This window comes from Cetorhinus maximus, chromosome 20 (assembly GCF_964194155.1).
Source record: "Cetorhinus maximus chromosome 20, sCetMax3.hap1.1, whole genome shotgun sequence".
NCBI classification, from domain to species: Eukaryota; Metazoa; Chordata; class Chondrichthyes; order Lamniformes; family Cetorhinidae; genus Cetorhinus; species Cetorhinus maximus.
This window is the reverse complement of record NC_135898.1, coordinates 53100636-53124648: the sequence shown is the minus strand read 5'-3', so window position 1 is coordinate 53124648 and position 24013 is coordinate 53100636. Positions and strand designations below refer to the sequence as shown.

At 41.7% G+C, this 24013-nt stretch overlaps 1 protein-coding gene across 1 annotated transcript in view; it reads left to right on the top strand.

Moving 5' to 3' along the window:
• The first annotated feature begins 3544 nt into the window (after positions 1–3544).
• fhip2a (FHF complex subunit HOOK interacting protein 2) overlaps positions 3545–24013 on the top strand; it is a 66794-nt gene continuing 46325 nt past the window's right edge. The window contains exon 1 of the mRNA XM_078564686.1: positions 3545–3837. Within this exon, the coding sequence (XP_078420812.1) occupies positions 3793–3837 (45 nt within the window). The 5' untranslated portion in view covers positions 3545–3792. The remainder of the gene's footprint in view (positions 3838–24013) is intronic.

Below are 24013 nucleotides of genomic sequence, written 5' to 3'. Positions count from 1 at the left end.
TTCCTCAGAAATAGCTTTCCAGCTGAGTATGCCAAGCTATTATAAAGGAAACAATTTACTTAATTCCTGGCCTGCCCTCTCTCTCCTAATAACAACAGCCTGTAATTTTATACAGCCTTTAACATAATAAAACACTACAAAGCGTGTGCACTATGCAGAGGCACAATGGTCCATCTAAACCTTGTCCTTGATGTTTATTCATTCATTGTCAACATAGCTGTAGTGGGGCCATTGGCATCATCTTGCTTCTTCTCTGGCTTTTGTCAAGCCTCCCTCAGTCCATGTCGCAAAGTTATCCATCCATCAGATTTTTCTTCTTCCTCTTCTGCTTTCACTTCAATTTACCTTTCAATTATTGCCAGGACAAGGCTGTCGACAAACCTTGTCCTCAACATGACATCAAATATTATGAGAACCCATTCCTGCATTTGCTGCTGTGTCTCACTCATATTTAAATTTAAAGTATTGTAACAATAGTTTACCATTCCCTCCACTATCATATCTTTTTGTAAGATTATCTCTGAAATACCTCCTTTCCAGGCTGAAAAGCCCAGATTTCTTCAGTCTTTCCCCTATGATGCTGCCCTATGACGCCAGCATTCAGTATATTAAAAAATGCATTCATCAAGGGTTGGTAGGGATTGTAGGCTGGGGAATTAAGTTTGGTGCATAAAATTGTGCACATCTGGATAAATCCAACCTCTTTTCACAGTTTTTCATGGCTAAAATTGGAATTCTGTGTTCGCTGCATTTAACCAATAAGAATTCAATTAAACATCCCCTACCCTGGGCCTTGGAACTCTGTGACTGTAAGGAAAAGAAGCAAAGCGACTATTGATATGACTATTTAACTAGCATGCTTTGAGGAGGATGTGGAGATGGGAACAGTGCTGGTTGTTTTTCTTTTGAAAAGTTGCTGAACTGTGAGATATTTTCAGATGCGTTATCAGAAGGCGTTGGAGTCTCCACTGCTACTAAAAGCAAGAATGACTTCTGATAAGACCAGATAATAGTTTGGAGTTTTGTACCTGGAGGATTGGCAACTTAGCCGTCTTGAGTCAAAGAAGCGAAGGAACGCCTACTTGCAGCTTCAGACAGAATGTAAAATTACTGGAAGGGTCTTTAACTGTATAAAAGATGGTAACTTAGAAATTTCAGTACTGCAGTCAAGGAAAGAAGAGTCCTTTGGATTGTTTGAAGGAGATCTCGGGAGGATTGGGAGGAGAATCAACAGAAGCTGGCCACTTTGAGGTGATCGTATAACCACAAACACTGGGGCATTGTGTTTCTAGAATATATCACTAAGAATAGTGTAGTAAGGGCATTGTATTCTAGAACATTGTATCACCAGGAATTGTGTTGCAGTTTAAATTTATAATCATGTGTTCAAATAAATAAACCTTATTAAACACATGAAGCTTTGGGTGAGTCAGTAATTTATTCTCTTGCAATTCGCAGGTCAAAATGAACTAAAGCCTGGGCATAAAAAGCCTTCCAACCAAGAAGCAGGATCTCATAGGATGCAATGAAGCTCTCAAAATTCCAGGTGCTGACATCTGGAATTTAGCTTCTTGCTTGTTTATCAAATTGCAATTCAAACTCCTTATGTACTTCCTAGTCCCTTATACTCCATCTGCATTAAATCTGCAGGCACAAAAAAGATCTGACCTTTCTTTTTACATTCTATCTAGTCTGAGAGGTTGCCCTACGATGAGAGGTTGAGTAAGTTGGATCTAATATTCTCTGAGATTTAGAAGAACGTGAGCTGATCCCATTGAAACATACAAGATTCTGAAGGGGCGTAACAGGCTAGACAATGAGAGGTTGTCTCTCCATCTGGGGAATCTAGAACATGGGGGTACAGTCTCAAGCTAATGGGCCAATCATTTTGGACTGAGATGAGGAGAAATTTCTTCACTCAAAGGGTTGTGACTCTTTGGAATTCTCTACCCCAAAGTGATGCGGATGCTTCATCGTTGAATACATTTAAGGCTGGGAGAGACAGATGTTTGGTCTCTGAGGGAATCAAAGGATATGGGGAGTGAGCGGGTAAGTGGAGTTGAAGCCGAAGATCAGCCATGACCGTACTGAATGGAGCAGCAGGCTCGACGGGCGATATGGTCTACTCCCGCCCCTATTTCTTATGTTCTAATTTCTAATGTCTAAAACAAAAGGTAGGGAACTGAATCATTCACAGGTACAGATTTGAGACACACTTGAAGATATGGTGCACCAGAGACATTTCAAAACAACAGTAATATAGGCAGCATTCTTACATGAGAACAGACAACTTCACTTTAAATACGTAGACATGCTGAGCAGCAGCAAACCTATGAACGTGGGCCGCTTCCCCAGCATAATCAGTTACTTCTATAACTATAAGATCAAAGAATTTATCATCTTGAGGCAGTGATAGCAGGTCAGTCTGCTCATTAAATATTCCTGTGCCTTGGAGGTTAGATCAAACAAGAGAGGTAGAGTGATGGGCAAAGTTCTACTGAGAAAAGATCTCACCCTTACTAATGAACAGTGCCACCCAAATGTGCATTAAGTGTGTAAGACCCTTAATGTATACATGTAAAAGTGAACTTGCAAAAGTCAATTAAAAAATTATTGAAAACAAAAACCTGTTCCTGTGCTTTTAAGATCATCTTCTGGATTCTATTCTTGTCTGTCATTCAATCTTTGGATAGCATCCTTCATCTTCCCCCATTGGGTTGCCAGCCATCCAGAGGTGTCAGCTGTGGCTCAGTTCATAGCACCCTCGCCTTTGAATCAGAGGGTTGTGGGTTCATGTCCCACTCCCGGAAACCAAGAACTGTGATTGTACTCGAAAGAGTTGCAATCTGTGACTGTTGATAACTTGAAAGAGTATCCAGGGTTGGCCTGGAAACTCTAGTAATTGAAGATCAATCTCCAAGACACTGCTATGCACAACTCCGGAGAAAAATCATCGGGACATTAAAAAAAGGGTTTTTTCTTACATTTTCTTTGAACATTTCTCTTAACCAGATACAAACATGTTGAAAATGAGAGAAAATAAAATGCTGTTTAGCTGTCAAGCATCACTCAATTCAATCACCCAAAAAAATTACTCCCTGCTGTTTAGAGAGTGGGATTGCATACAGAGTTTTCCAGTCCAGTGTCTTTAAGGCGTCCGCGAATTGTACTCTTCACAGCCCCCTGGCGATGGGAGGACCACACCATAAGTCAGTGAGTGAACCAGCCCGGACTGTGCTCTTTACCGCCGCCTGGCGTTGGGAGAACCACAATACCAGTCAGTAAAACACGGCAGAATGTGCTCTTCATCGCCCCCTCGCGCGGGGAGACCACATTACCAATCAGATCGTACGGACTGTGCTCTTCACCGCCCCGGGGCGCTGGGAGGCCAACATTATCAGCCAATGAAAAAGGCAGTGCAGACTGGGCTCTTGCGCGCCCTCTGATGCCAGGATGACCGTACAATGAGTCAGTGAGCGAGCTGTTGCAGAGGCAGAGCGACGCCCCCTGGTGCTAGGAGGGCCGCGCTGCGTTTGGACCAACAGTCAGTGTTGGCGGTGCCACGGTGTCGGTTGTGTTCTGTTGTTTGGGTGTTGAGTGTTGACTGTCCGAGTCCCCGTCTGCCCTCGTCCGTTTAATTTAATTGGATTTTTTTTTTATTTTTACGGTGTATTATTTCATTGTGTGTGAGTCGGGGGGGCCGCATGAACAGCCAGGCTGGATCGAACCAGGAAGAAGATTGAGGAATCCAAGGAGAAGATCCGCCGGGAGATCCGCGAGTCCAAGGCCAAGATGTTCACCAAATTCACCAACATCCTGCAGCAGGCGGTGGAGGCGGTGAGTACCGACCCCGCGCCCCCCCGGGGGACAGCAACCAGCCCAGGATCCATACCCAGCCTGGGCCGGGCTCCCTTCCCCTTCCCTTTACGACGGGGATCCCACCGAGGCCTAGATTGTGCAATTAAATAAAAACTGGGGGTTTTCCTTCCGGGGGGGGGGGGGGTGGGATACCAGTCAATTAATTTTATTAATACGCATAAAATCAAATTCGAGCTTCATTAATTTATCGATATCTATTGGGGGGGGGGGGGAACTTCTCCGGGAACGATCAGGTTTTGAGGTCAAAGGGTTATTGATTTTTTGTTTGGAGTTGCCTCCCTGCCCAGTTTGTGTGATAATCCCAGTTTACTGGATCCTGGAGCAGTCAGTCCCGCCCGCAGTGGTAAAGGACTGCGACTGCTCCCGTGTTGTTGTCCTGGAAGCAGCTGTTATTCCTGAGGCTGGGTTTGTTTCTGCACTGCCCCCCCCCCCCCCGCCCCGCCGCTTTCATTGTGTGCAGGAGATGCTTTTGTCTGGGTTATGGCAAAATCCAGCAACGGGGGATGGCGATGATGCGGAGGCAAAAAACTTCTTCCAAAACACGCTGCAGAATACTCATGATCTAATATTTTGGTTCATTTCTACCTGCTTTGTGTTTAACTTCAATGTGCAATGGGGGAAATAACTCGCAAGTGGAGATTTATTTAAATGCAGCATGCCATATTTAAGAATTGAGGGAGATATGTTCAACAAAGGTGTAAATAGACTCAATGCATTATCAAATAATCAGTGTGTCTTTTGGAAAGCCCATATATTTATACACAGTTTGCAATGTGCTATATAGCACAGTAACACATTGTGAGGAGAAATTAAATGATGTGTCACAACATTTGAAAGTGAAGCACCATCGTCAGTTATTTGGTCTTAACAGATTCTACTCATTTTTCTCTTACTCGTTGTCTGCTTTTCCCCCTTTGTGTCATGTAAATTACTCTAAGACATATTATCGACAATAAATGGCACAGGGAAGTAATGTTAGTCTGTAGATATTTGGCGTTTATAGAAATCGTTTTATTCAGATGTTTTATGTTTTGTAGCAGTTATAGTCTTGCTTGATGGAGGAAATGCGTGATTTTTAAATTATAATGTTATTGGAATATTTGAACTGTCAAGTTTTATTTTGGTCTATTTTATAACTATCACTTGTAGTTATGTAGTGCATTTAACATAGAAAAACACCCGAGGGTGCTTCAGAGAGGCATATTGGGGGAAGAATGGATACTGAATTAGGAAGTAGATATTAAGAGGGCTGAACAAAAGTGTGGTCAAAGAGGTGGGTTTTAAGGGAGGAAGGGATGTGGAAAAAAATGAGATCCCATAGGGTACAGGGGAAGGTGGTGAGTTGGATCCAAAATTGGCTCAGCAACAGGAAACAAAGGGTAATGGTCAATGGATGTTTTTGCGAATGGAAAGCGGTTTCCAGCGACGTTCCACAGGGCTCAGTGTTGGAGCACTGTTTGTTGTTCATTAATGATTTGGACTTAAATGTGGGAAGCGTGATTGGGAAATTTGCAGATGATACAAAAATTGGCCGTGCAGTTGATAGTAAAGAGGATAGCTAAAAGCAAAATACTGCAGATGCTGGGAATCTGAAACAAAAACAGAAAATGCTAGAAAAACTCAAGAGGTCTGGCAGCATCTATCTATGGAGAGAGAAACAGAATTAACGTACTCGAAGAGGATAGCTGTTGTCTCCAGAAAGATATCAATGGGTGGAAAAGTGGCAAATGGAATTCAATCTGGAGAAATGTGAAGTAATGCATTTGGGGAGGGCAAACAAAGCAAGGGAATACTCAAAAACAGGAGGATATTGATGGGGGTCGAGGAAGTGAGAGACCTTGGAGTACATGTCCACGGGTCCCTGAAGGTGGCAGGACAGTTGAATAAGGTGGTAAAGAAATCATATGGAATGCTTTCCTTTATTGGACGAGGTATTGAATACAAAAGCAGGGATGTAATGATTGAACTGTATAAAATGCTGATTAGGCCACCGTTGGAATTTTATGTACCGTTCTGGTCATGTGACATAATTGCTCTGGCGAGAGTACAGAGGAGGTTTACAAGAATGTTGCCAGGGCTGAAAATTTGCAGCTATGATGAATGATTGGATAGGCTCGGGCTGTTTTTCTTAGAACAGAGGAGGCTAAGGGGTGACCTAACTGAGGTGTACAAAATTATGAAGCGCTGAGATAGGGTTGACAGGAAAGACTTGTTTCCCCCAGCTGAGGGATCACTTACCAGGGGACGTAGGTTTAAGGTGATTGGTAGAAGGATTAGAAGGGACATGAGGAAAAACTTTTTCACACAGAGTTTTGGGTGTCTGGAATTCACTGCCTAAGTTGGTGGCTGAGGCTGAAATGCACAACACATTTAGAAGGTACCTGGGCCTGCACCTGAAGTGCTGTAACCTGCAAGGCTACAGGTGCTGGAAAGTTGGATTAAAAATGAGCAGCTAGTTTCTTTTTTCTCTTTTTTTGGCTGGCATAGACACGATGGGCTGAATGGCCTCTTTCTGCACTAACTTTTCTGTGGTTCTGTGGAGAGGTGGAGGATTTGTGGACAGATATCTATATACATGGAGTTGAGATGGTGAATAGGACAAGGGGTTGTGGAAAGATAAAGAATCTGGAATCGGACGAACTGGAGTTGAGGTGAATGGGAAGATTGTTCTGGAGGTTATTGAGATTGGGGACAGATAAAGCAATATAATCATATGGTAAAGTCACACCTTCAACAGACAATAGACAACATATGACTTGTCTTGTACTATACTTAACAGCAAAGGCATGTTTGGTCACTAAATTTGCGGCAAGTGTTTCAACTTTTGAACGGCATGTGTTCAGAAACATCTGATTGTTCTGTCACTCTAAGTCAAATTGAGGACCCTGAGTAAGAGTCCAGAAAATCATAAGATTTATGCCCCTTTGTCATCAGAATTCCATATTTTGTTCGCTATGTCATTTCTGTTGATGTATACTTGTTTTCCAAACATATCTCCTGAACAATAGCACAGTTTTTCTTTGGGAAACCGACACATTTAGAAGTCATGATGGGGTGCATCACTAGGCGAGTAAGTGAACCATGCATGTTACCATACCTAAATGATAGACACCCTGCCACTCCTGACATAATCCCGGATCTTCAGTCCTAATTTCTGAAGAGCAGTATTTACTGCCGAAAGAAAAACATTATTGTGTTTGCATAAAGTGTTTTCTTATTAAAAGATTTACATTTTTATAGCGCATTTTCACAACCAGATGTCTCAGAACACTTTACAGCCAATGAAATACTTTTGAAGTGTAGTGTTACAATCGCAGCAAAGACCAGTGACTTGTTTCTTAAAAAGAAATCCAAAATCCTAGTTATTTACTAAAAGAATGAAGCCACAGGATTCCACAGTTTCAAACAAACTTTTTTTACCATACAAGAGTCAAACAAAGCAAACATTAAATCTTGGGTAACCTCCTATACTCAAACCCAGAATCAACATAAGTTAAACATGAATTAACAGGCAATTTGCAGTCAATTATAAACAATAAATTACACTTTAAATGGCAGACACAACTAATATGGATCTTATGAATTGGCTCAGCAGTCGCCTCAGCATATAGATCATCAATCTCAGTCACAAAGCCCTTCAAAACTTTGTCTTCCTCACAAAGAATTTCAGCTCCTCTTCACAGAGCTAGCCACATCCCTAACCAACAGCAATGCGTAACCATTCTGAGTTCCACAGGCATGGTCTTCACCAAAAATGGCTCACGTTTGTAGAACCTCCTCAATTCGGCCTGGGTGGTGTAGATCCACCAATGTTATCTCGTAAGAGCTATATCTTTGCTTATTCTCAGCTTCTGGATCTAGATCTCCAACTTCTTCATCCAACCTGTACAGCAACACTAGGATCATCATCTGCTACTGAGCTTAGATAGCTCTGTGTCTTTGTACATGCTTTCAACCAGGTTCAATCTCCCTAGAAGTTTTGGTTTCCAATCACGGTTTCAGTCTTAGTTTCCTTAGAAACTGGTAGGGCCAGTTTCTTAGTTTCCCTTTTTAGTTTCCCATTTCTATTAGGGTCTGTCTCAAAAAATACAAGCTTAGGTTCTTTAAAGTAAAATTTCAGTGCCAGAGAGATGGTTTGGCCATAATTAAAAGTGACCACACCGTTAAAATTTCACTTACACTTGTGCAGACAAGCCCTAACCTTTTCTGATGAATTTAGTGGGTAACTGTCGTGTAAATACAACAAAATGTATTTTATGCTTTTCAATTCCAAATCTCAATAAGATACTGTTATAAAGCAGCTTCTGGAGGAGAAGGGCAACTCGAACAACAACTTCCTGACTTAACTTTTTAAATGCACGTTTGCTCATGCAGAGTTGCTCTCCGATATGCTGTTTGATAATGGTGAGCATTGATACCTTCACCATTATTCCTACGGCAAAGTCCAGGCTATTGTATATTTGAGAATTGCATCAGAGATGTGGAATGTCATAAAAATGGCAGCAGAACTACACTATCTCTGAAGTATTACATTTGGTGGTAATTCTCTGATTTCTCAACAGTTTACCTCCTGCGTTTTGTCACTGTTTTTCTAACCTTTAGTCAGGTTATTGTCAGATTATTCAAGACTTTGAACTACTCTCATAAATTGAAAACTTGTAGCCTATCACCTGATTAAAAATAACTATAAGCAGCTAAAATGTTATTGTTAAAATGTTATTGTAAGTTTCAAGTTGCAGTGTCCTTATCATAAATTGAGACATGTTGTTTACATTGATGCATTTTCTTTTGAATTTTAACTGAAGGTGATAATTTGTGCTGGAGTATGGCTCTACTGATTTCAGCAGCTGAGTCTGATTTTGTCTTTGCTCAGTGTGTACACTCTTGCTTGGCCCTGTCACCTTACCCATGGAAACAGAGACCACTTGTGACATGTGACAACCTCAGCACCATTTTCGCTGAGATCAGCTAATTTAGCACAGTGGTCAAACCTGAGGCTTGGTCCACATGACTCAGTCACATATCACTGTAGTGCATTTACTGATAGTGAGAACTGTTTCAGGTATGAAAAAAAGCCTCGGAGTGATCTCATTCCAAATGTTTGCATGCAGGCCAATTGACAACACAGAACAGCACTTTGAGTCAAACTGCTAAATCCATTTTGCACTTGTAGTGAATATAATTACTCTGCTCATGTTGCACCTTGATTTAAAAATATTATTTGCATAGGGTACTATACCAAATTAGAGTTGGCAATTTGAGTAAGGGCAATTCACCCCATCTTTCAATGTTAATGGATTCTTTAAAAGATTTTCAGGATCTAAACCTGTATCTTCACCAAAAAACTAATCCGTTCTTCCTTGGGCCATGTACTATCTGTGTACCAAGTTTCGTTGAAATCTATCCATTAGTTTTTAAGGTATATTGTTTACAAACAGACTAATAAATGGGTGAAAACATTACCTCTGCCCACCTTCAGTGTGGAGGTAATTATATTTATTTCTATTTCTACAATTAAAGATCATTAATTTTGATGTTATTTGCACTTCGCCCTATTAGGAAAAGTTGCAGTTTGCAAAGGTGCTTAAACCTTGAGTGAATTAACTCCTAAGAATTTGTTATAGCTTTCACAGTATTTTCAGCTGAGCATTCAACATTACAGCAGTGTCAGTGTTAATAAGGAGCCATTACTAAAACCTGGCATGTTTTGCCAGTCTAACATAACCTGTATCGCCTCTAGGTTCTGTGTTAACAAGCTTTAACAGATCCCTTGTTAAAACGTGCCTTTTTGTATCACTCCCTAAGACTGCTTAGAGAGGGCCTGCAGGGAGGTGTCAGCTGTGGCTCAGTTCGTAGCACCCTCGCCTTTGAATCAGAGGGTTGTGGGTTCATGTCCCACTCCCGGAAACCAAGAACTGTGATTGTACTTGAAAGAGTTGCAATCTGTGACTGTTGATAACTTGAAAGAGTTTCATAGTGACTGTACTGTGTTGACCTAGATGGTGAGGTCATTTGAAAATACAGCTTAGAGAGGGCCTGCTGATTCTATCAGAAGAGCTCATGAATAATTAGAATTAGTTGGAGAAAGAAAATTAAGAGTCAGATCATGCAGGATTGGAGAAAAAGAGGTTGGCAGCATTAAATCGCATTCTAAATTGGTTCTAAATATGGTACTGCAAGTCTAAATCTTGTGTTTAGATAGCTGTGTGAACCATATGGCTGGGGTTTGAAACAAAAGCAGTTTCCTGTTGATTGTTAGTCAATCTGACCAAACTGTGCTGAATATGATGCAAATTCATTCCCCTAATTTAGAAAATATATTCTAGTGCAGATAGACGCTGCATCCCAATCTCTATCGTCAGATATGCACTGTAATGTTTATGACTGCTTTTAATGATTTTTGCCCCATTTCTGTTTACTGAAGCTCATGCACTGATTTAAGTGCATTTTAATCTTTCAAATATCCAGCCTGTTCTGAGCAATGTGACCAGTTTAACAGGAGAAATAGAACATCAAGGCTCTAGTTTTGATTAATAACAGATATGTGTAAGGTTGTGCAAATGCAGTGCAGCAGGTACAATGCAATGGCTAAAGATTTCAATAAATGTTAGCAATTGTAGTTAATTGGCTCTTTACTGCAGCTAACTAGTGCTCAATGGGATGAATCTTTAATCATGCATTATTCATAATGAAATATTACTGGTGGGGACTGGCCAAAGATTAGCAGTGCTATTACAATGTTCTGTTAGTTATTGCTAGATGTAAATGTTGTTTTGGATTAAATGCACATCCATAATAATGGCATTGCTTATTTTATTTTGGAACATTGTATTTTGGATTTACCATCTACAAGTATTTTTTAGCAAGCAATTGAATGTTGTGATTTATTTTCAGAAATAAAATATTGCAGTGGTGTAAAATTGCCTTGAATGGGAAAAGTTTGAGAACTTCATGCCATCAGAGTTGGTCTCTTTTTACAGGTTAATGCAGAAATACCAACATACTGCCTGCAGGAACAGTTTCATTGGGCTGGCAATCGGGCTGCGAGGTACACCAAGCTGCTTTCCGACTGACGGCACTGTCAAAAGTCACTCTCTGGGATCTCAGTTAAGATGTAAATGAATAGGACAGGATCCATTTTTGTTGGGTTATTAATATTTCAGAATAATACACAGCAGCACGGAGTTAAACTACTGCAATTCAAATTGAGTAGAAATGAAGAACTTACAGCGCTGAAAAGAAAAAGCTTGGACAGTCAGTGAAAATGAACAGATGAATGAAGTGCAATTTTAGGATTAAACTTGCCCTCTGTCTATTTTTTGTTCCAAATGATGGATATTGAATGGTGCACTTTTTAAATAACCTTGAATTTTGACTTTTTAAATACTTTACGTGTGAGCTAAGGGAGTAGGATCAGAAATGTAATATAGGTACTACAACAACTGTGAGCACTTCCACAAAATAACATGTCCAAAGGTACATTGCAGGGACATTATGAAACAAAATATGACACTAAGCCATAAAAGGAGACATTACAGTAGATGACAAAATACTAAAGAGGTAGGTTTTTAAAGAAGGAAAGATTTCCATTTATATAATGTCTCTCGCAACCTTAGGACAATCCAAAGCACTTTACACCCAATGAAGTTCTTTAGGAGTGTAGTCACTGTTACAGGAAATGGGGCAGCAATTTGATAATGACCAGTTAATTTGTTTTTTTGTGATGCTGATTGAGGGATAAATGTTGGCCAGGACACAGGGGATAACTCCCTTGCTCTTCAAATAGTGCTATGGGATCTCTTGCATGCACCTAAGCAAACAGGTGGCGCCTTTCATCCAACAGATGGCAGTTCCAACGTTGCAGCACTCGCTCAGTACTGCACTGGAGTGTCAGCCTTTATTTTTGTGTTCAAGTCCAGAGGGGGACTTGAACCTGGAACCTTCTGACTCAGACTCGAGTGCAAACACCTGACCATGGGTGAGGCAGTGAGGTTTAGGGAGGGAACCGGAGAGATTAGAGCCCAATCAGCTGAAGACACCTTCCACTAGTGATAGAGTGATTAAATCAGGGATGCTAAAGATGCCAGAATTAGAGGAGCGTGGATATCTCTGAGGGTTGTGGGCTGGAGGAGATTTCAGTGATCAGGAGGGCTGTAGCCATGGAGGGATTTGAAAAAAGGGATGAGAATTTTAAGATCAAGACCTTGCTTGACCAGGAGCCAATGTAGGTCAGCGAGTATAGGGGTGATAGGGAATGGGCCTTGCTTGCGAGTTCAGACATGGTCAGCAGAGCTTTAGGTGATGTCAAATTCACAGAAGGTTGAATGTGGGAAGCTGGGCAGGACTGGCTTAGAGTAATCAAGCCTAGAAGTAACAAAGGCACAGGTGAGGGTTTCAGCAGCAGCCAAGCTGAGGCAGAGATGGAGTTGGGCATGTTACGTAGATGGAAATAGCCGGTCTTAATAATGACACGAATATGTGGTCAGAAGCTCATCTTGGGTCACATGTGACACCAAGGTTGCAAACAGTCTGTTCAGCATCAGAGAGGGATGGGGTTGGGAGCAAAGGAGCAGAGTTTATGGCGAGGACCAAAGACGATGGCTTCTTTGTTCCCAATATATATCTGGCAGAGGTTTGACAACTTGGAGACAGTGGACAGGTTGAGAGAGGTGGTGATGAAGTCGAGCTGGATGTCATCAGCGCGTATGTAGAAACTAACATGTCACTGATTATGTCACTGCATGTAGTTGAGAAGTATGAGGGGACCAGGTAGAGATCCTTCGACACCACAATAATCCCAGAGCAGGAAGAAAAACTATTACACCTGATTCTCTGGCTATGTTTAGATAGATAAAGAATTAAGCAAGTACAGTCCCACCCAGCTGGGAGATGGTGAAGATGCATTTGAGGAGGATGTCAAAGGCTGCAGACAGGTTGGGTAGGATGAGGAGGGATAGTTTGTCTTTCTCACATTCACATAGAATGTCATTTGCGACTTTGATAAGACTTGTTTTGGTATAATGGCAAGGGTGGAAATCTAATTGGAAGGTTTTAAACATGGAGTTCTAAGAAAATTGAGCACAGCTTTGGGAGGTAAACACATATTCAAGGACTTTGGAGAGGAAAGGGAGGTTGGATTTGGGATGGTAGTTTACTAGGTCAAGGGCTAGTTGAGAGGTTATGGGATAGTTTTTTCAGAGGGGTGATGATGACAGATTTGAAGGGAAGGGAGATAGTACCTGAGGAGAGAGTACCTTAACAATATCAGCTAACAAGGGAGCCAGAAAGGATAGGTGGGTGGTCAGTTTAAATGGAATTGGTTCAAGGGAGCAGCAGGAGGTGGGTCTCATGAACAAGTTGAGATCAGAGAGGGCATGAGGAAACGGGAGAGAAATGAAAGAAAGATACAAATTCAGGGCTAGGGCAGATACAAATCCTGAAGTTAGCTAAAGATGGTGTTAACCTTCCTTGAAACAAAAGCAGCAACTGATTACCAAGAAACTAAATAGGAAGTCTACATTATAAAATCAGCACTTCAAACTTCTCGTCAAATCTGCATTCCCTACAGTCCGAGATGCCCACTGTGATTGAAAGAATATTGTATTCCATTTTTGTCATCATTTCAATTTGTAATTTCCATCTTTTTGTGGGCTGAAAACAATTGCAGTCTATTTATGAAATAAATTGTTTTAAATCTAAATTATAATAATGATCAATGAATTGAAGGCATTCAACATGCATTATATTTGACAAGCACTCTGCTACGTACGGTAGGGTATTTTGTACAGACAACTAAATCCTAGCTGTGTTACTGTCCCTGTAAGCATAGGTAAAAATGAAGGATTATGCTAAAACTGTTTGTCAGCCACCGCTGCAAGTAAAACAGTTATCAGTAAAGTTTTAGCCCCAAACAACAGAAGTTGCAAGGGTAGAGCACTTGGAACAGGGCAAAGGGAATTAGGTATATCCCCTTGGCCTCTTGGAGACGTGCTCAAGTATGTCCCATCCACAAAAGGCAGGACAGATTCAATCCAGCTAATTACCACCTCATCAGTCTACTCTCACTCATCAGCAAAGTGATGAAGGTGCAGTCAACAGCGCTCTCAAGCGGCATTTACCCAGCAATAACCTGCTCACTTGATATTCAGTTTGGGTTCCATCAGCACCACCCAGTTCCAGACCACGTTACAGCTGTGGTCCAAACATGGAAAAGGGGTGAGGTGAGAGTGACCCAAGATGGCATTTGACTGAGTGCGGCATCACGGAGCCCTAGCAAAATTGAAGTCAACGTGAATCATCAGGAGGCAGCTGTTGCAGAGCAGGGAAAGGGCGCTACCCACTGTTTGAGGCCACACCTAGCACAAAGAAATATGGTTATGGCTGTTGGAGGCCAATCATCTCAGCCTCGGGACACTACTGCAGGAGTTCCACAGGTCAGTGTCCTTGGCCCAACCATCTTCAACTGTTTCATCAAAGACCTTCCCTCCATCATAAGAACAGAAGTGGATTTTTTGGCTGGTGATTGCAGCGTGTAAAGTATCATTCGCAATACCTCAGACACTGAAGCAGCCTGTGTCCACATGCAGCAAGATCTTGGCAACATCCAGGCTTGGGTCATAAGTGGCAAGTACCATTTATGCCACACAAGTCCTGGTCAATTACTGTCTCCAACAATAGAGAGTCTGACCACCTCTCCTTGACATTGAACAGCATTACCACTTTCAAATCCCTCACCATCAACATCCTCAAAGTCACCATTGACCAGAAACTTAACTGAGGCAGCCATATGAATACAGTGGCTACAATAGCATGGCAGAGGTTGGATACCCCGCGATGAGCAACTCTACTCAACTGACTCTCCAAAGTCTGGCCACCACCTACAAGGCACAGATGAGGAGTGTGGTAGAATATCCTCCACTTGCCTGGATAACTGCAGCTTGCACAACACCCAAGAAGCTCGACACCATCCAGGACAAAGCAACCCACTTGATCAGCACCCCATCCACCACCTTAAACATTCACTGTCTGCACCATTGGTGCACCATGTCTGTGCCATTTACAAGAGGCACTGTAGCAGCTCGCCAAGGCTTCTTTGTCAGCATCTCTGAAACCCACAGCCTCTACTGTCTTGAAGGACAAGGGCAACAGGTTGAGCAGCATGAGAACAGCAGCCCTTTCAAGTTTCACACCATCCTGACTTGGAAATTGCCATTCCTTCATCTTTGCATCAAAATCTTAGCATTAAAATCTTAGCATTTTGGTCTATTGAGGACCTATTGAGTGTTTTTTTTAAATTAACTATGTTCCTTCAAATTCTCGGTGTCCTAAAGTTCTCTAGGGTCAGATGTAAAGTGCTAGCATGATAACTTTATCATGTCGACCCCACAACAATGAGCTACTGTAGTTGAGATCTTAAAATGTAAAAGAACAGGTTATATGTTAACTAGCAAAACAGATTTTGCACAAATTGTAATGCACACAATATAGATGTGTTTGAATGAAACTCTCAGCAACTGTGGCAACATTGAGAGAGTGCCAAATATATATATATATATATATATTTCTTTTCAGAGTGCTCTATCGAGCACCTAGATTTATCCTTTTCATACAATTTTAGTTTTCATATATTTATGGTTTATGATATGGAGACATGCGCAGTGCAATCTTTCATTGTAGCACGTTGAATACCAGCAATTAGTCCATGACTCACCGCCTTCTAGCATTCCTGGAATAGCATGAAATTCTTGGCCTAATGTCTGAATAAATCAATAGAAGTAAACAGGAATTTGTAATATATTGAAAGTCTTTGTTAAATTCTTCAACTTGATCTTTTTTTAAATCTGTTGAGATGTAAACTATTTGTAATTAATTCTTGTCCTGCTCATTGAAAAGCTAAAGTTGTGCATATTGATAATATTAAAAGATTGTGTTGGGGAGTGGCTCTATTAGAATATACATTTCTGATTTTTGCAGTAGTTTGTTTTAAAGATATAGCATACCTTAATTTTTAATAAGATAGAAGTATACCCTGATTCCTCATACAGGTGTATAATATATACCAGAATAAACCTAAGCCTGTCAGTCCTGCCTTTTTTCAGTAAGAATCCAGTTTTGATGTCTACCGTGTCTATTCCTGCTGTGGCAGAGGGTTCAGGTACAAGTTGAGTAGAATGTATAGTTTAAGTCTGTTCATTCTACCCGCTCCTAAAAGTTTTAATACAGTTTCAATAGGGCTAAATTAAGAACTTTTTAAAATATAAATAAAATTCTTTTACTGGAGATAGACACTTTTATAATTGCTGATGGAAGAAAAATATCACAACTGGGAAATCTGACTGTATTTTGGGCACCCACATTTGAATCAAGAACAGCCTAATTACTGAGTAAAATTCATTCTTCACCTTATTTCACCATTGTAACATTCTCATTTTCCTCACCTATCATCTGTATAGTCTTTCTTACTAAATTTGTCAATTTCTGTTGTGTTGTCTTCCCAAATTCACTTCAATTAAGACCTTAATCCCCTGTTTGCTAAGTTTCTTCCCAACATTCTGGGAAAGATTCAAGGCACAAATTTGTTGTATAAAATAGTGATATTTATAAAAATAAGTTAATTACAGCCTTCCTATGATTCTTTTTAGATTTTCCAGAATCCACTGTAACATCTTTTAAAATGCTTTCTGCTTACTTTTCTCCCCCCTGCCCCCAAAGAAAACTCTGCCACAATAGCAGTGACTCATTTTGAAATATCATATTTTTAATCTTGTATAAAACAAGATTCAACTTTGAATTGAAGCAGTTCAATTACAAACTTCAGGGCTTAAACTTTGAAAATTACTTCACATTACCTTCAGCAAGTTGGAGAGTCTCATGATCAATTCTCAGTCCACACTGAGTTAATCTCAGCCAATATGATGGTAAGAATGTTATAACTGGCTCAGCACTCCTGGATGAAAAATCAACCATTGTTCCTGCTCTTGATGACTGCTCAGTTTCTCCTGCTAGAAAGTATGCCTGTGTGAGCAGTGGGTGAAGTCACATGATTGTGATGCTCCTTGTGGTTGAATAGCCAACTGATGGCCACAATCTAGACTCTCCAGTGAAAAGCTGATTAATTGGGTAGGATATCAAAGTATTCTCATGGCTTGGCCATGCACTAAAGCAAATAGTCAGCAATTTTCAGGAGCATGTTCAATGCCTGTGGACTGTACCCATGCATGTGAGCATCTTCAGGAGAGGAAAAGGGGAGAAAGTTAGCCAACTGCCAGTTGAGTGAAGACAGTCACTTTTAACAAAGTACAATGTTAAAGGAGCCATTTCCTGTTTTTAAATAAATGTCAGGATACTATTTTGCACACTATAATAGCATTAGCAAATCATGGGAGCTGCTGCCTCATGCATGTGAGTGAAACAAATTTGAGGAAAGATAGTCTCAATCCCTCCTGAAAAACCACTGCTTTTGAAGATACCTGTGCTCTTAAGTGTTGCTAATGCTACCTCCTGCAGCTACCATTTTGAAAGTTGATGAGCTGAGTGATTCCAGCAACTAAAACTTTTGGGAGAGTGAAAATATAACCAATGTTTGAAAAGGAAATAGATTTTTGATTGTATAAAGTTATATCCAGTTTAACGCCTGATGTCTTTGCAGTGGTTCCTGTATTTTTGTTTGCTTGCCTGTGAAATCTAAGCATGTTGCAAACAGACTTGCATAATCTAATTAGAATGGTTGCTTTCAAACATCTTTTTAAAATTTGAGTAACCCAAGATAAGTTTGCCAATCAGCAGCTTAAGGCTGCTGCTTACTCAGTTTTATACATTATTGCATATAGAGGGCAGGTCCTGCAAATAGGAAAATGTGAAATGCAGAGTCAAGGATCAGTCATTTAAAAAAGCATTCTGGTGTTTTAAAGACACAGCCCATTTTGAAAGCACTTACAGCCTTCTAATTGGAAATAGGGACCAGATGTAATTGCTTCTGGAATTCTTAAGTGGTAATGTTTAGAGAGGGGTGTAATGTCTGAAAATTAGTGATGAGCGAGGAGTTGATTGGGTGTAGAGGTGCAGAGGGATATGCAGCAATGTAAAATGGGAGGAGATTGCAGAAGTTACATACAAACATGGCAAATTTATGGCACAGAAGCAGACCATTTGGCCATGATGCCTGTGCTGGCTGAAAAAGAGTTAGACCTCTGGATTTGACCTGAGGTCACAGCCAGGGAAGTGAATGGATTCAAAGCCAGCGTATTATGTACTGATGGAAACCAGCGAGGATAATGTCAGTATTCCTGAGGTTTAGCTGTGGGTGGAATTTCAACTCACCATTGCCTCAGTTCTAACTAGGCAGTTAGATACTGCTGTAACAGTGGAAACGATAGTATGGGATAAAATCATAATAATCACTTAAACAAGTGAAGGATAATTAAGGAAAGCCAGCATGGATTATCAAGGGAAATCATGTTTAACTAACTTGCTGGAGTTTTTTGAGGAAGTAACAGAGAAGATTGATAAAGGAAACACTGCTGATGTGGTGTATATGGATTTTCAAAAGGCATTTGATACAGTGCCACACAACAGACTTGTAAGCAAAATTCTAGGTCATGGAATAACAGGGAAAGTAGGCACCTGGATAAGAAATTGGCTGAGTGACAGGCAACAGAGTGGTGATAAATGGTTGTTTTTCAGATTGGAGGCAGGTTGTAGTGCAGTTCCTCAGGGATCAGTGTTGGGACCATTGCTCTTCCTGATATATATTAATGACCCTGTGGTATGCAGGACATGATTTCAAAATTTGCAGATGATACGAAGATTGGAAATGTTGTCAACTGTGATGAGGATAGTCCTAAACTTCAAAAGGACATAGACATATTGGTCTATGCTTCTACCTTCTACCTCCTACCCAAAATCCACAAACAGAACTGTCCTGGCAGACCGATCGTGTCAGCCTGTTCCTGCCTCACGGAACTCATTTCTCGTTATCTTGACACCCTTCTCTCTCCCCTTGTCCAGTCCCTTCCCACCTACATCCGTGATTCCTCTGACACCTTACGTCACATCAACAATTTCCAGTTCCCTGGCCCCAACCGCTTCCTCTTCACCATGGATGTCCAATCCCTCTACACCTCCATCCCCCACCAGAATGGTCTGACGGCCCTTAGCTTCTTCCTTGAACAGAGGCCCGAACAATCCCCATCCACCACTACTCTCCTCCGTCTGGCTGACCTTGTTCTCACACTGAACAATTTCTCCTTTAACTCCTCTCACTTCCTCCAAATAAAAGGTGTGGCTATGGGTACCCGCATGGGCCCCAGCTATGCCTGTCTCTTTATGGGGTATGTGGAACATTCCTTGTTCCAGTCCTACTCCGGCCCCCTCCAACAACTCTTTCACCGGTACATCGATGATTACTTTGGTGCTGCTTCATGCTCTCGTCGGGACCTGGAAAAATGTATTAATTTTGCTTCCAATCTCCACCCCTCCATCATTTTCACATGGTCCATCTCTGACACTTCCCTTCCCTTCCTTGACCTCTCTGTCTCAATTTCTGATGATAGACTGTCCACCAATATCCATTACAAGCCTACCGACTCCCACAGCTACCTCGACTACAGCTCCTCACACCCCGCTTCCTGTAAGGACTCCATCCCATTCTCTCAGTTCCTTCCCCTCCGTCGCATCTGTTCTGATGACGCTACCTTCAAAAACAGCTCCTCTGACATGTCCTCCTTCTTCCTTAACCGAGGTTTTCCACCCACGGTCGTTGACAGGGCCCTCAACCGTGTCCGGCCCATATCCCGCGCATCCTCCCTCACGCCTTCTCCTCCTTCCCAGAAACATGATAGGGTCCCCCTTGTCCTCACTTATCACCCCACCAGCCTCCGCATTCAAAGGATCATCCTCCGCCATTTCCGCCAACTCCAGCATGATGCCACCACCAAACACATCTTCCCTTCACCCCCCCCCCCGGCGGCATTCCATAGGGATCGTTCCCTCCGGGACATCCTGGTCCACTCCTCCATCACCCCCTACTCCTCAACCCCCACCTATGGCACCTCCCCATGCCCACGCAGAAGATGCAACACCTGCCCCTTCACTTCCTCTCTCCTCACCGTCCAAGGGCCCAAACACTCCTTTCAAGTGAAGCAGCATTTCACTTGCATTTCCCCTAACTTAGTCTACTGCATTCGTTGCTCCCAATGCGGTCTCCTCTACATTGGAGAGACTAAATGCAAACTGGGCGACCGCTTTGCAGAACACCTGCGGTCTGTCCGCAAGAAAGACCCAAACCTCCCTGTCGCTTGCCATTTTAACACTCCACCCTGTTCTCTTGCCCACATGTCTGTCCTTGGCTTGCTGCATTGTTCCAGTGAATCCCAACGCAAACTGGAGGAACAGCACCTCATCTTCCGACTAGGCGCTTTACAGCCTTCTGGGCTGAATATTGAATTCAACAACTTTAGATCTTAAACTCCCCCTCCCCCCATCCCCACCCCGTTTCTCCCCCCCCCCTTTTTTTTCAATAATTTATATAGATTCTTCTTTTCCTACCTATTTCCATTATTTTTAAATCTAAAACTAAAACTTTGTTAGTCTTTCCACCCCACCCCCACTAGAGCTGTACCTTGAGTATCCTGCCTTCCATTCTTAATTAGCACTTTTCTTAGATAATATCACCACCTTCAACACCTCTTTGATCCTTTTGTCTGTGACATCTTTTGATTATCTGCTCCTATCACTCTTATCCCCACAATCACCCCACCCTCAACTTCTCTCTCCCCCCGCCCCCCCACCTTAGACCAGCTTATATTTCACCTCTCTCCTAACTATACTCAGTTCTGCCGAAGGGTCGTGAGGACTCGAAACGTTAACTGATTTCTTCTCCACCGATGCTGCCAGACCTGCTGAGTTTTTCCAGGTAATTCTGTTTTTGTTTTAGACATATTGGTAGATTGGGCAGATGAGCAGCAGGTGAAGTTCAATGCAGAGAAGTGTGAGGTGATTCGTGTTGGCAGGAAATATATGGCGAGACAATATAAAATAAAGGGAGAGCCTCTAAAGGAATTGCAGGAACAGAGGGACCTCAGTGCATATGTACATATGTCATTGAAGGTGGCAGGGCATGTTGAGAGAGCAGTTAAGAAAGCATATGGTATCTTAGGCTTTATTACAAGGGGCATTGAGTACAAGAGTAAGGAGGTCATGTTGAACTTGTATAAGACACTAGTTAGGCCTCATCTGGAGTACTGCGTCCAGCTCTGAGCACCATACTTGAGGAAGGATGTAATGGCATTGGAAAGAGTACAGAGGAGATTCACAAGAACGATTCCCGGGATGAAGAACTGTAGCTATGAGGATAAATTAGGGAGGTTGGGACTCTTTTCCTTGGAGAAAGGAAGGCTACGAGGAGACTTGCTAGAGGTATTCAGGATCCTGAGGGTGTTGGACAGGGTAGATAGTGAGAAACTGTTCCCAATTGAGAGAACATCAAGAACTAGAGGGCACAGATTCAAAATAATTGGCAAAAGGAATAAATGTAATGTGAGGAAAATTCTTTTCACCTAGAAGGTGGTTGGAGTCTGGAACAAAGTTCCTGAAAGGGTGGTAGAGGCAGATTCGATCAAGGTATTCAAAAGGGAATTGAATTGCTACCTGAAAAGAGAGAATGTGCAAGGTTACGGGGATAAGGCAGGGGAGTGGGACGAGGTGGAGTGCTCTTTCAGAGAGCCAGTGCAGACTCAATGGGCCAAATGGCCTCCTGCACCGTAAAGATACTGTGAACAACATTTGGATCAATAGGCTAAAACTAGGTGTCATCGGCATATTTGTGAAGTTGACCCCTTTATCCCAGATGATGATTGCTGAAGGTTAACAGTAAGATTTTCTTAAAGCATCTCTGAAGTTGGGAAATATCATTCTAAATAGAAGCATAGAAAATAGAAGCAGGAGTAGGTCATTTGGCCCTTCGAGCCTGCTCCGCCATTCATTATAATCATGGCTGATCCTCTATCTCAACACCATACTCCCCTTGATGCCTTTAGAGCCGAGAAATCTATCTATTTCTTCTTAAATATATTCAGTGACTTGGCCTCCACAGCCTTTTGTGGTAGGGAATTCCACAGGTTCACCACCCTCTGAGTGAAGAAGTTTCTCCTCATTGCAGTCCTAAATGGCCTACCCCGTTTCCTGAGATTGTGACCCCTTGTTCCAGACCCCCCCGCCCCAGCCAGAGGGAACATCATCCCTGCATCCAGTTTGTCCAGCCCTGTCAGAATTTTATAACGTTTCAATGAGATCCCCTCTCAATCTTCTGAACTCCAAGTCGACCCAATCTGTCCTCATACTTCTGCCATCCAGGAATCAGCCTGGTGAACCTTTGCTGCACTCCCTCTGGCAAAGTACATCCTTTCTTAGGTAAGGAGACCAAAACTGCACACAATACTCCAAGTGTGGTCTCACCAAGGCCCTGTATAGCTGTAGTAAGACATCCTTGCTCCTGTACTCAAGTCCTCTTGCAATGAAGGCCAACATGCCATTTGCCTTCTTAACTGCTTGCTGCACCTGCATGCTTGCTTTCAGTGATTGGTGTACAAGGACACCCAGGTACTTTGTACATCAACATTTCCCAATCTATCACCATTTAGATAACACTCTGCCATTCTGTTTTTTTCTACCAAAGTGGGTAACTTCACACTTATCTATGTTATACTGCATCTGCCATGTATTTTCCCACTCACTCAACTTGTCTAAATCGCCTTGAAGCCTGTTAACATCCTCCTCACCACTCACATTCCCACTTAGTTTTACATCGTCAGCAAACTTGGAAATATTACAATTGGTTCCATCATCTAAATCATTGATATATATTGTGAATAGCTGGGGCCCAAGCATTGATCCCTGTGGTACCCCACTAGTCACCGCCTACTATTCCAGAAAAGACCCATTTATTCCTACTCTGTTTCCTGTCTGCTAACCAATTCTCAATCCATGCCAATATATTACCCCCAATCCCATGTGCTTTAATTTTATACACTAAACTCTTATGTGGGAGTTTATCAAAAGCTTTCTGAAAATCCAAATGCACCACATCCACTAGTTCTACCTTATCTATTCTGCTTGTTACTTCCTCAAAAAACTCCAGCAGGTTTGTCAAACATGATTTCCCTTTCATAAATCCATGTTTACTTTGTCTAATCCCGTTGTTATTTTTCAAGTGTCCTGTTATCACATCCTTCATAATAGACTCTAGCATTTTCCCTACCACTGATGTTAGGCTAACTGATCTGTAATCTTCTATTTTCTCCCTCCCTCCTTTTTTAAATAGTGGGGTTACATTTGCCACCCTCTAATCTGCCTGGACTGTTCCAAAATCTACAGAATTTTGGAAGAGGACCACCAATGCATCCACTATTTCCACGGCCATCCGCTGGGATGTAGATTATCAGTCCCATTAATTTCTCCAGCACTTTTGTTTTTAGTAATACTAATTTCCTTCAATTTCTCCTTCTCAATTCCCTAGTATTTCGGGGAAGTTATATGTGTCTTCCTTCTGGGAAGTTATTTGTGTTATTGTTTGCATTTGTGCAGTCGTCTGAAGTCACTGACAGTTGCATTTATGACATTCCTGCTCCATAGTGTTTGGATATTTCCATTCATTGGTACAGTGGTATCAACAGCTAAATTAGTACCAAAGTTTTCTTAAGCAAGGATAGCTGACCCATTAGCACCTCATGGCAAAGAATAAGGCATATCATGCCTGCATCAGCTCTTGGAAAGAGCTATCCACTTGATCGCATTCTTCTGCCTTTTCCCATGCTTTTAATAAAATCCAATATTTATCCAGTTCCCTTTGAAATTTATTATTGATTCTGCTTCAAGCCTGTTTCCGGTAAGGTATTTGAAGTCTGAACAACCCACTGTTCAAGATAATATCTCCTAAGCTCTCCTGTTCTTTGGTACTGATCACTCTTGTTAGCAACTTGCCTAATCAATGGAAGTTCAGCTTATCAGTAAATTTCAGAATTTTTGAACACTATCAGATTTTCTTTTAACCTCTGACCTAGTGAAAAGAACTCCAGTTTCTTTAATCTCTCAACTCTAACATTTTAGTGAATATCTTCTGTCCTCTTCCCATATCTTT